This window comes from Triplophysa rosa, linkage group LG1, assembly GCF_024868665.1.
Source record: "Triplophysa rosa linkage group LG1, Trosa_1v2, whole genome shotgun sequence".
Taxonomy (NCBI): Eukaryota; Metazoa; Chordata; class Actinopteri; order Cypriniformes; family Nemacheilidae; genus Triplophysa; species Triplophysa rosa.
The window spans coordinates 7,300,468-7,314,252 of NC_079890.1; the positions used below are offsets into that span (position 1 = coordinate 7,300,468).

Genomic DNA, 13,785 nt, shown 5'->3' on the forward strand with positions numbered 1-13,785 from the left:
TGTTCAGATTGATCAAAAGTAGGCGACGTCCATAGAAAGCATGACCTACCAGCCTGAGTGGGAAAACTACAGCTGTCCTCAATGTCATCATTCGGGAAGAGCGTCAATGAAAGCGCATACCTCCTCCGGTGTGGAAAACCTCTTTTTGGAGCCTCCATGCATCACCTGTAGGGTGGCCGGGAACAGCATAGCATACGGCATCCCTCGCTCTCGCAGCCGCTGTTTCAGCACGTCGTATGCCTTGCGTTTCTTCATCACCATCGAGGAGAAGTCGCTGTAAAAAGAGACCCTGGATCCGTTGTAGATTATGCCACCATCCTGGCTCGCCCGGCGCGCCGCTTCCATTATCGTCTGCTTGTCTCTGAACGCGTGGAATTGTAGAAGCAGCGACCTGGAGCTCCTGTTCGGGTCCGGTTTCGGTACGAGGGTGCGGTGGGCTCTCTCCAGTTTTATGCGGCCGGCCTTTGTGGTCATCTTAAGGACGCGGGGTAGCCATGACTCGAAAAAATCCACCGGCTGCCCAGTCTCCGTATCCTCCGCCAAGCCGACGACATGAATATTTAGGCGCCTGCTGTAGTTCTCGGCCATGTCCACACTCTCCGTGAGGGCGCGGACCTGCTTCTCCAGCACCACAATCCTCGGTTCTTGTGCTTCTGCGGAGTTTTCAACTGCCAGTAGCCTAGCCTCTGCTTCATCTAGCCGCTTACTAGCGGCCTGGAGCTCCGTAGCATGCTTGTGGATAGTCTCGGCTAGGGGGCTACGTTTTTCATCAATAACTTTAATAATGTTGGAAGTCATTACGCTCAGAGCTTTAGCAAGGGCAGGGTCAAGCCCATCTGCGGTATTAAATTCGGCCTGGTCGCCATCTTGTGTGTCATCGCCGGGCTCGGATGAGGCGTCTTTTTTGCCTTTATTTCCTCTGGTTCTTCCCATCTTGTCGAAGGACTGTGGCCAAAAGTTTTCCAAGGACATAGCCTGTTATGTTCATAACAAAAATATATGGTAGCGCCCGAATGTTGTCAGGATAATTAGAAAATTAACACCGAGTGGCACGGAGCTCTGCCAAAAGCGTCTGCTCAACTCACAGCCATCACGTGACCCCCAAGCCCTACTTTCTAAACTACTAACTACTTTCTAAAAATACTCAAATGCAATGCTAACTCTGAAACATGGCATTAACTTACCTCTCTTTGTGATGCCTTTGCAGGTGTCTTACAAAATTGGATGTTGTCCCACAGGTTTCACAGTTTTGTTGCAAAAAGTTTCCTTTTAAGCGCACTGTCGATAAATTCTTTATGGTTTGTAAAACCAAATTTTATTATGCCGCTGCTCGCTGACATCGTGCCTGATGAATGACTGATGCTGTTCAGTTCGCGCCACGGACGAATCTTTCATTTGAACCGGTTCTTTATTTTAAGTGAACCGGTCGAACGTGTTCGCATTTAGCATCTCCCGTAAACACTTAATATTACCCACAAATTAATTCAGTTCTTCGCTTTCTGGCATGCATGACAGTCCCGAGGACTTGAACCAATATACAGGAGTTATTTAGTTACACTAACAGCACACACTGAACTGCTGTGTGAAGAGAGAGCTTCCGAACACGCGCGGCTCTCGTTCTTGAGTCGAGAGTCGGCAACAGTTTTCAGATCACAAGAAGCATGCTCTATCAATGTTTTGTTTTGAAGGAGAAAAATATATATATACAGTATATCGCTGGACTCGGTCGAGACCGACTAGAACATTTGGCGAGTCCAAGTCCGAGACCAAGTCCGAGACAAGTCCGAGTGCAAATACCAATGAGTCCAAGACAAGTCCGAGATCATAAAAAAACATCTCGAGTCCGGACTCGAGTACTACAGCACTACTCTGTACTAATATGCCCGACTCTCGAAAGCAAACCGTAGGAACGGGCGATGACGAGGGAGAATCGAGACATGAAAGTAAGCGTCCTTCAGGTCGATTGCCATGAACCAATCTTGACATCTGATAGATGCCAGGATGCACTTCTGCATGAGCATCCTGAACGGCAGCTTGAGTAGGTGCCTGTTCAGGGTACGCAGATCTAGCAACCCCCTTTTTGGGGACGATGAAGTACAGGCTGTAAAACCCGTTGAACATCTCATCTAGAGGGACGAGCACGATCGCTTCCTCTCCAGAGGGGTGGCAACCTCGGCCCGAAGCACGGGAGCATCCTTGCCTCTGACTGAGGTTTGAGAGGATGCCCCGAAACTTGAGCGGGCGTCTGGGTAGTTGGACCGCGTAGCCGAGACGGATCGTATCCCGTAGTCACCGTGACGGTTTGGGAAGCTCTTGTCAGGCTCCCAGTGACCGAGACAGGGAGGCTAGGGGTACGTTCTGCTTCATCGACCTCCGGGGGGGGGGGTTCGATGGCTGGCAGTGCGGATCCCTCGCCCGTTGGGGGCTCCCCGGAGAAAAGATCGGCTCTGCTGTTTTACCTACCTGGCGATGATGTAGCACAACGATCCATCGATTGAGAGTGCTTAGGCTGATGATTATCCTCGACATTGGGTCTCGCCTCAACGTTGAGTTGCCGAACACCATCGTGTAGAGGGTGAGAGCGGCTGTGATAAACACCCAGAGAGAGAGAAAACTCTTAGAAGTGGGCTGTTGGGATGGGGCAGGAACCGTCCCGGATCGACCAACCAGCGATGGAATGGCTGGGGTCAGGCCCGAACTTATTCTCGATCTCCCTGGGGTCTTCCCATGAGGGCCACTTCGGCGTCCGCCACGGCTGCTGACGGGGTGGTGGTCTCCTCTTCGATGTCTTCTTCCAGGGGGCTGCCTGAGTTGGGGGCGCCGAAACCGGAAGGCGTCGAAGAGGACCAGGGCTGCTGGGAAGCCCACTCGGGACCTCGACGGCCAGAGGGTGGCCGAATCGCGGTGGGGGAGGATATGCTTGATATCCTCTGTCTGCTTCTTTACTGTCGAGAACTGCGGCTCGACTGTATCACCAAACAGCCCCCCCCTTGCGAGATGGGTGCATCGAGAAAGTGGACTTTCTCGGCATTTCTCATCTGTGCAAGGTTCAGCCAGAGGTGTCTCTCCTGGACCACAAGTGTGGACATCGCCCGACCCAGGGCCCGTGTGGTCACCTTGGGGAGAGAGGGGATAGCTTCGCCCGCAGCAGAGTAAGCTCTCAACACCTAAGATGCCAAAAAAACCTACATGCTTTGGACGGGAGTCTAGGTCGAGCCCCTGGGGGACATCGACGTATCCTCTAGCTGCCCCACCATCGAGGGAAGAAAGGGCGATGGAACTAGGTTGACGTGCATGCGCCGAAAGGGGGCGTTCCAGGTCGTACTAAGTTCCTCATGCACTTCCGGGAAACCATGGCACTGGGGGCGAGTGCGGCTTGGAGCCACTCTCAAAGCCGAGGTACCATGTATCTAGCCGCGAGCGTTGGTAGAGGCAGTGCGGTGCACTGCAACCCAATGCCGGCAGCCCGGGAAAGCATGGCTGACATTTCGTTGTCCGCTTCTTCCTGGGCTCGACCCCCCGAGGGAGGGAGCTCCAAGGAATCGTCGGAGTCAGATGCCAGTAAGTCACCCGCCGATGCTGCAACGGACATCTCATCATCACGCACCGTTTCCGAATATGTGGTTGAGGAACAAGACGGTGGGACCATCTCATGGGGAACGGTCAGACGAGTTAGACGAGGTGCGAACGGTCCGCGAGCCGGTGGCTGACGGATTAGCGCTCACAGTAATCCTCATATCACCCTCGCTGCTCGCCGTAGCCACTGCTGTCACGGAACGGGAAGCAGACGAGGTAGTGGCTGAGTCCTGTGGGAACACAGCCACCCGTGACGCAACGTCTGAATCGTCAACCGCCCGCAGTGCGGGCAGGACGTATCCACAAGGGCTGCCCCAGCGTACTGGAAGCAGACCTCGTGTCCGTCCCCCTCCTCGATGAGTGTGTTGCACCCACGAGAACAGCAGGATATGCCACGCTGGAGAAATTTGCTCTTCTGCAAACACTTCTGGAACTGCCGAGATGCCCAGGGGAAGTCGCTACAGGAAGGGACAGTCCGCTGCACCACGTCGTAAGATTCCAGCAGTAATTCGGCGTAGAGTTGAAGTCTCGAAGTTGATTAGTGTGAAGGCTCCGAAGCAGTGTTAATTTTGACAGCAAATTTTGATTTAGTTTTAGTCATAGTCTTTTGACGAAAATGCAATTTAGTTTTAGTCACATTTTAGGCAACCCCATCATTGTAGTTTCAGTCTAGTTTTAGTCGACGAAATATGAAAAACATTTTAGTCGAATAAATATACATTATATTTAGTCCACTAAAATCTAAATGGTTTAAATCATTTACTTGGTGTAATTAAATGTTCCATACAATGATTCAACTGTTTTGACATAATTTACTTCACCTTAGAATGAAATTAAACCAGGTCATTACCTTTATTTTTCAGAAAAGTTCAGTAACTAGATTTGCATTGTTGGAACACAGAATATTAGACCATGAACGACATGTTCCAGTTCATTCAATCCCATTTGACTCAAATGACTCGTTAAGTAGGGCGTATTCATTCAGTTCATTCAACCAATGAAACGACAGGGCTCACACTCAAAGGCTATTGGCTCATGGCATACCTCTTTGAAGAAAGAGCTGCACTGTCTTTGCTTGAGAAAGCAATGAATGAGAAATAGCTTTCAAAAAGACATATTATATAAATTGTATTACATTTCTTTAATCGTGCAAACATGTTACATACTTGTTTCGAATGTACAGTTTGACTCCATCACTTCTATAAACAGTAGAGGACAGCGCTGGTATCTTTTTGCTGACTTTATGTTGCATTTCACGTTATGCAGCAGCTCATGTTAAGTTAACATAGGCATATAAAAACGTTTGTGCTGCCTTCGTAATGTGTTTCGGGGTAACTAGCCTGCAGTCGCACTTCAAGTTTGCAGCGTTTTACCGGCGATCGTGAAGGAAAATAAGACGCTTTGTAAACCGCGTGGAGACACAGAATATACATATGTCTGTGCTTCCCCTTCTCCCAGAGACTTCTCTCCACCGTTTATTATGAGATAAGCACATGCGCGCAAACTGATGTCCGCCAGGTGGGACAAGAATATTTTCGTCTCGTTTTTATTAGTTGACGAAAATGTCAGTATATTTTTATTACAGTTTTCGTTATCATGCATTCATTTTTATTTAGTTATCGTCTAGTTTTCGTCAGTGAAAACATGTCGTTAACGAATACTTTTCGTCGTAGTTTTCATCAACGAAATTAACACTGCTCCGAATAAAAAAAGGTGAATGAATGCAGCACGCCGTCTCCCTTTTATACCCAGATATCCAGGGGCGGAGTCCGGCATGCATCTTTCATTCGCCAATTTCATTGGCCTTTTCTAAAGAAGTCGGAAGCGATAGGTTCTCTAGGACGAACCCCATCCGTCGGCTCGACACAACGTCAAGATCCCGACAGAAAGGGAACCACTTTGCTTCATTTTTATTTGCTTTTACTTTTGTGCTCTATGTTCATTTGTATGGAAACAATGACTCCTTTACTACTATAGGACAAAATTGTAGATATTTGTTCTCAAAATACACCAGACTGATGCATTTACCATATATCAATCAGATAGTGTTGTAATTTAATTCTCGCAATGATTTGTGCGATGTTTTGAATACGCTTAATAGACATTCTCTATAATATTGCTTTAAATGTATGTTTCTGTGTGTTGTGCACACTGTTCCCTTAAAAAAAATGGGTGCATGACGCCCCTGGGGTGGGGCATGCAGGTTGCTGTGCTGGGCCTGGGTCCTTGGCCAACATAGCATGAGGACAGCTGCCCCCTCCCAAAAAATGTTTAGGTGGAGCCTCCTCCACCTTGATGGATAAGTTTATGTTTGTAAAATGAGTCCATAACAAAAGAAATCAATCAGTATAAAATCTGGGAGGTTAGAGGTGTTTGCATGTCCAAAAAAACCTTAAAGATCGTGCATCATGCTATGTCATGCATTCTGACTTTTTTACACTGTTAAACGTGCTGGCTTCTCATGCTTAACATGGTCGGCTTGTTAATAAAAAACAAGTTGGATGTGGTATTTTTGTACTTGATACACTCCACCAGCACTCCAAATTGTTTCGGAAAGTTTTTTTTATAATTCTGGATCCCTGTGTCGTCAAAGGGATCCTATTCCTTTAATTGGCCATTCTCCCGGAATAGCACGGCATGGCGAAAAAAAGAGCCCCCCCTCGAGCCAACCGATGAGCGAGACCCACTTACCATCAAGATTATCTGCGCTGCGTCAATTTGGGCTGCGCTGCAGCTCATAATTCTTGTGATAGTGAAGTTTAGGTGTGTCTGTTTGTTCACGGCATGTACAAAACACGAACGGATTAATGTGATGATCTGTTGCTTGCGCGTGATGTAGTTCCATCCCACTCTCCCCACTAGTGATGGATGTTATATAAATGGAGGATATAACGCTGGATTTGGAGATCGTTTGAAACTGATAGATGGCGCGGTCCCAGTGCTAAAAGATGCCGGACATGAACTGCATGCGGTAAGTCAAACTAAGTCATACGTCTGGGTTTTGTTGGCAATTGGTGTGAACGTGCATAATGTACAAAACACGAAGGGATTAATGTGATGATCTGTTGCTTGCGCGTTATGTAGTTCCATCCCACTCTCCCCACTAGTCCCACCTCTAGCAGCTCGTGTTGTTCCGGTTATAATCGTACAGCTGTATCTCTCTTTTATAAATTTGATCAAACGAAATACTCTTTGCAGATACGACGTATGCAATACTATAGGCACTCAAGATTAATATGAGATTTGCAGAAATTGCCTGTGATATGCGATATCTTTAATGTGGTCCTCGAGGGTGAGAGATCCTTGGCAAAGGCGGACAAGGGCAACTGCTGGATCGATAGTGGTCGGCCTTTCTGTAACAAAAAGTAACCAGGCAGGAAGCGGATCCACGTGCAGAAAAAACCTTTAATGAAATAAAACAAGACAAAAAACAAACCAAGGTAATCCAAACATTGAACGATGCGTAAAACACAAAGACCGACACCAAACAAAGGAAACACTATGGTTTAAATACACTGGGGTAATAAAGGAAACAAGAAACACCTGGGGAAACTAATTAACAAGAAAAACTACAAAGGACTACAAACATGGCACGCAACAGGAAATAACATAAAAGTCTGAAATAACAGGGGAACACAGACTGGGATCGTGACAGGTACACACCGTGTGTTCGTTAGAAATGGTATACTGTGCTGTTTAAATAGAATATTCCTTCAATAATTATTAGCCTAATAGAAGAATCTTAAAACATTGATTTAATCCTACATATTGTGTGGAATTATGTATTTTAGTTGTTTTAATTAGATTAGATAAGCGATGGATAATAACACAGCATGGATGTAGTGAGGCCAAAAGTATCCAAGAAAAATATTTTAGGCTAACGTTCTGGGAACTTATTGTAAATTATTTCTGGGTTGAAGTGATAATTATCGAATTTCCGAGAGCATGTGAAGGCAGCATAAGCCCAGGCACCACTGTTCGGAACAATGGTAACCACAAAATTACAAACAGAATCTCTTCTAAATCTTACAGATAACTGAACAATAAACACTATCAAGACTTTCTTTCTATTGTAAAGCACATAAAATAGCACCCTTTTCACAAAAATTACTCTCCTAATGCTGTCGCATGCAAAGCATGCTGGGAACTCTGAATCCACTGTTCAGTTAGTGACATTAACAAAAATAATTAGTGTAGTCCCACCACAAAATAATTAAGTAAAGATCTTTTATACTATACAAGTTTAAGTGCGTTGAACATGAAAAAATAAAGTTAAATTCACTCAATAATTTGTGCATTTAGAATTACAAGATATTTTCCATAATTTTAACTCAAATTTTGTTTAAAAACAAGAACACAATTTTATTAGGTAAAGTTTACTCAATTAATTTAATGAAATCTACTACGGCACAACTGTATCAAAACAAAATTCCCACCAAGCAATATCCTAAATAATATTCTCTACGTTAAACATAATTATATTTTTAACTGTAATAGTTACTTTAAAAACCATAACATTTGTTAAACTTACTTTAAAGAATGAGCTAAAAGGCAGACTAAAAAAATCACCAAAAACAAACAAAAATGAGATTCTATTAAATGCTAAACAATGATTCTATGAAACAGGCAACAGGTAAACTGGATGTACTACATCGTGCAAATCTTTACCATAAAAATCTTATAATTAGTACCCTAATGGTAAAAAAAGATTTTATAATCCTTGTGACAAAGTTAAATTATCCCATAAATTTGTGTGCAACAGTGAGTCTAAACCACATACATAGATTTACTGCAAATCATCCCTCACTGTAACACACACTTTTCTTTCCGACTTCCATACTTCCTGCGCCTCATTTCCAGACCCCTCTCCAACCTTTCGTCTTCTTCAAGAGCCCTTGTTGGGGAAAGTAGAAAAAAAAGATAAAAGGCTAGATTATTACGTTTTTCAAGAAAGTGTGAGTGGTGAGCCTAATGCAAAAGTACTGTAGCTGCTACAATAAACAGTATAAATGGTAGGAATGGATGAAATGTCCTACATTAAAATGATGGCCTTCAAAAGTTTGTACACACTTGACTAAGCTGTATGTCTGCCTGTTTTTTTTTTGTCTTTTATTTTGTAAACATGTGTTTTGTATCTTGTTGTGGTTTGGTTCCGGTTTTCTGTTCTACTTTCATTCTTGTATCCCCACCCCTTATTGTGCCCTTCTTTATCTTGTTATAGCTGCAGTATTGTGTTTTCCCCTTCTGCATCGGTTGTTCTTGTTTTACAATGTCTCCTTGTTGGGTTTCCTTGTGGTTGAATTATTGAATGTTTATGCTGCAATTGGATCCTGCAATCGGACCCCTCCCCAGTAAGAGCAGTGGTGGATCTTATTAATGTCCATTATCTTTGGTAACTTATTCAAAACTGTTTTGAAAGCTTCCAAAGATTCACATCATAAGGTTGGCTGAGAATGACTAGAAATTAATTTTGAATAAAAACTTTTTTAATTTGAACATGAAAATCTTTATATAATTCCATTTGTCATTTTATAGTTAAGATAAAATGTTTGACTGATTGTGCCTATTTTGACATAAAAATAATGAATCTCACCCTCTTTCTTTGGCATCTATGTCATGCACTAGCTCATCTCTTCGATTGACTAAAGACACCAACTCTTGCAGTAACAGCTGCTCTCTAGTTTTATGAGCATGGGATTTCCTCCATTCTGTAGGTACAAAAAAGGAACAATTACAATGAATGGAAGACAGGAAAATTAAACCACACTGGTCCAGAAGCACTTCCTGTTTCAGTTTTATACTTTCTATTTTATCTTTCACACATATAACTAAAGTCTTAAAGTAGAAATGAAAGTCAAGTTAACATGATTTAATAAATGGGTTTCCAGTCTTATAAAAAAGATAGGATACATGTAATAATTTAGAAGAAAAACAATATGGACAACAATCTTATGGGTCAATTTTTCAAAATTGAGATTTTTACATAATCTGAAAGATGAATAAATAAGCTTTCTATTGATGTGTGAGTTGTTAGAATAGGACAATATCTGGCTCAGATACAACCGTTTAAAACTCAAGACTCTGAGAGTGCAAAAAAATCTAAATATTGAGAAAATTGCCTTTGAAGTTGTTAATCAGTGGCACTGTGGCAGGCCATCCACTCACAAAAATAAAGTTTTTATATATTTAAGGTAGGAAATTTACAAAATATCTTCATGGAACATGATCTTTGCTTAATATCCTAATGATTTTTGACATAAAAGAAAAATCGATAATTTTGACCCACACAATGTATTTTTGTCTTTTACTAAAAATGTTCCCCTGCTACTTAAGACTGGTTTTGTGATCCAGGGTCACATATGATTTGTCATAGTTCTTAAGGACACTGCTAGCTTGCAGTACTACAGCCTATGACGTCAGGATGTGCTCTCTGACCAAGTTCAGGCACAACAGTAGAGAGACAGTAAGAAACTGACAATAGAGAACAGATAGACAAAGATAAAGACATTGAATATTCATAAACCGGAAATCAATAGGGCATCAGAAATCAAATATTTACATTTATAAAACGAGTAAAAAAATTGAAAGTGAAATATTATTTTTCTGTTGTCTTTAAAAGAAGTTTACCAGAAGAATAGACATCTTTTAAATTAAAACATTTTATTATACATTTAAATGTATTACTGTAATTTAGGCATAACCAACAAAAATGTAGTTTTGTGAGTTCTGTGAGTTCCCTTTCTGTCGGTCTCTCGACGTTGTGTCGAACCGACAGATGGGGTTCACTCTTGAGAACCTGTCGCTTCCGACTATTTTAGAAAAGGCCAATGAAATTGGTGAATGAAATTTGCATGCCGGACTCCGCCCCCAGATATCCGGGTATAAAAGGGAGACGGCGTGCTGCATTCATTCACCTTTTGTTCTTCGGAGCCTTCACACTGTATCGACTCCGAGACTTCAAACTCTACGCCGAATTACTGCTGGAATCTTACGACGTGGTGCAGCGGACTGTCCCTTCCTGCAGCGACTTCCCCTGGGTGTCTTGGCAGTGCCAGAAGTGTTCGAGTTTTTTTTCTCTCTAAAAGAGCAAATTTCTCCAGCGTGGCATGTCTCGCTGTTCTCGTGGGTGCAAAACACTCATCGAGGAGGGGGACAGACACGATGTCTGCTTCCAGCACGCTGGGGCAGACGTTGTGGATACGTCCTGCCTGCACTGCGGGCGGTTGACGATTCAGACGTTGCGTTCATGGGTGGCTGTGTTCCCACGGGACTCAGCCACCACCTCGTCTGCTCCCCGTTCCATGACGGCAGGACTACGGCCCTGCTGTCCGCTATGGCAAGCAGCGAGGGTGATATGAGGATTACTGTGAGCGTTAATCCGTCAGCCACTGGCTCACGGACCGTTCGCACCTCGTCTCGCTCGTCTGACCGTTCCAGCCACCGTCTTGTTCCTCAACCACGTATTCAGAAATGGTGCGTGATGATGAGATGTCCCTTGCAGCATCGGAGGGTGACTTACTGGCATCTGACATCCCTCCCTCGGGGGGTCGAGCCCAGGAAGAAGCGGATGTCAAAATGTCAGCCATGTTTTCCCGGGCCGCCGTGAGCATTGGGCTGCAATCTCTCCCAGCGCACACGGCTGGATACATGGTGCCTCAGGTTTGAGCACGGCTCCAAGCCGCACCCGTGTTTACCGTGTTTACCAGTGCCGTGTTTACCGGAAGTGCATGAGGAACTTAGTAAGGCCTGGAATGCCCCCTTTTCGGCGCGACCACGTCAAACAAGTTCTGTCATCCTCTCTTCCCTCGAGGGTGAGGCAGCTAGAGGATACGTAGATCTCCCCCAGGTGGAGTGTGCCATCGCAGTGCACTAGTGCCTGCAGACGGCGGTCACCTGGGGGGGCTCGGCCTAGACTCCCGTCCGGGGCATGTGGGGTATCGGCATCTCTGGTGTCGAGAGCTTACATTGCTGCAGGCCAAGCTGCCTCCTCTCTCCACGCTATGGCTCTTGCCAAGCCAAGGCATTGAGAGAGCTCCACGAGGACAAGACCGACCCAGCGCTTATGCAGGAACTCTGTGCGCCACCGACCTCGCTCTATGGGCGACTAAGGTAACCGCGCGGGCCCTGGGTCGGGCGATGTCCTTGTGGTCCATGAGAAACACCTCTGGCCGAACCTTGCACAGGTGAGTGACGCCGAGAAGGTCCGCTTTCTCGATGCACCCATCTCGCAAGGGGGGGGGGCTGTTCGGTGATACTGTCGAGCAGCAGTTCTAGACAGTAAAGAAGCAGACAGATGCATATCCTCCCCTGCCGCGTCTCGGCCGCCCTCGGCCGTCGAGTCCCGTGCACCGTCTGCTTCCCAGCAGCCCTGGTCCTCTTCGACGCCCTCTGGCTCCGGCGCCCCCTCAGGCGGTCCCCCGGAAGAAGACGTCAAGGAGGAGATCACCACCCCTTCAGCAGCCGCGGCGAAAGCAGGAGCGGCCCTCATGGGAAGACCCCAGGAAGATCGAGAATACCATCGGGCCCGACCTCAGCCATTCCATTGCTGGGTGGTTGATCCAGGATGGTTCCTGCTCCAGTCCCAACAGCCCACTTCTCAAAGGGAGTTTCCTCTCTCTCTGGGTGTTTATCACAGCCGCTCTCACCCTCTACACGATGGTGGTCGGCAACTCGACGTTGCGTCACGGCGAGACCCAATGTCGAGGATAATCAGCAGCCCTCAGCACTCACAATCGACAGTGCGTTGTGCTACATTAACGCCAGTCAGGTAAGTCAGCAGGCCGATCTCCTCCCCTCGGGGAGAATGGTGTGCGGGTACTAAACTATCTCGACGACTGGCTCATCTTGGCACACTCACGAGATCTGTTGTGTACAAACAGGGACCTAGTGCTCCGGCACCTAGATCGATTGGGACCACAGGTCAACCGAGAAAAGAGCAAGCTCTCACCTGTGCAGAGCATCCTCTTTCTCGGAACTTTCTATTTCTATGGAACTCAACTCTGTCTCCATGGCAGCGCGACTAACTCAGAACGCACTCAGTCAGTGTTGAACTGTCTGATCAGCGGTCCCCCTAAAACAATTTCAGAGGCTCCTGGGCACATGGCATCCTCGGTGGGGGTGGTCCCTCTCGGGTTGATGCACATGCGACTGCTCCAACACTGGCTACAGAGTCGGGTTCCCTGGAGAGTGTGGTATACCGGCAGCAGGCGTATGGTCTTCACGCCTCTCTGCCGATGCACCCTAACCCCCTGGTCTTCAATGACCTTTTTTTGGCGGACAAGGGTCCCCCTAGGGCAGGTCTCAAGGCACGTCGTGGTGACGACAGATGCCTCCCTGCAGGGTTGGGGTGCCGTGTGCAACGGGCACGCAGTGTCGGGGTGGTGTACTTGCCCCCGCCTGCGTTGGCATACCAACTGCCTAGAGTTGTTGGCTGTGCTACTTGCACTGAAGAGGCTGCAGCCTCTCGTGCAGGGCAAGCACGTGCTGGTCCGGCGGACAGCACAACTGCCGTGGCGTATATCAATCGACAGGATGGCATTCGCTCACAGCAGTTAACACGACTCGCCCGACGCCTCCTCCTGTGGAGTCAGCAGGTGATCAGCTCCCTGCAAGCCACACATATCCCAGGCGACCTGAACCGACGTGCTCTCTCGTCAGTCGACGCCTCGCAGAGAGTGGCGAATCCATCCCTGCGCAGTCCGGCTCATATGGGAGCAGTTCGGCCAGGCGCAGGTGGACCTCTTGCCTCCCTGGACTCCTCCCATTGCTTGCTTTGGTACTCCCTGACCGAGGGTCCCCTTGGCATGGATGCCCTAGTGCACAGCTGGCCGCGGGGCAAGCGGATGTATGCCTTCCCCCCAGTGAGCCTCATTGCACAGGTCTTGTGCAAGGTCAGGGAAGAGGAGCATCAAGTGGTACCAGTTGCGCCCTATTGGACCAACCAGACTTGGTTCTCGGAGCTAATGCTCTTGACGACAACTCCCCCCTGGCCGATCCCCCTGACGAAGGACCTGCTTTCCCAGGGGAAGTGCACGTTATTGCATCCCAGGCAGACCCCTGGATCTTCCATGTCTGGACGGGATGAGGAGATCCTGAGTGGCCTACCCCCTGCGGTGGTTGAGACCATCACTCAGGCTAGGGCCCCGGCCACTAGGCAGCTATACGCCTATACTGTAATTGGCGCCTCTTCTCATCCTGGTGCTCTTCTCA

General features: G+C 46.8%; 1 protein-coding gene across 1 annotated transcript in view; it reads right to left on the bottom strand.

Moving 5' to 3' along the window:
- Positions 1–6,969: 6,969 nt before the first annotated feature.
- Positions 6,970–13,785, bottom strand: part of ehbp1l1a (EH domain binding protein 1-like 1a) — a 49,173-nt gene continuing 42,357 nt past the window's right edge. The window contains exons 4-5 of the mRNA XM_057348508.1: positions 9,170–9,284; positions 6,970–8,470 (exon numbers count right to left, since the gene is read on the bottom strand). Of these exons, the coding sequence (XP_057204491.1) occupies positions 8,380–8,470; positions 9,170–9,284 (206 nt within the window). The 3' untranslated portion in view covers positions 6,970–8,379. The remainder of the gene's footprint in view (positions 8,471–9,169; positions 9,285–13,785) is intronic.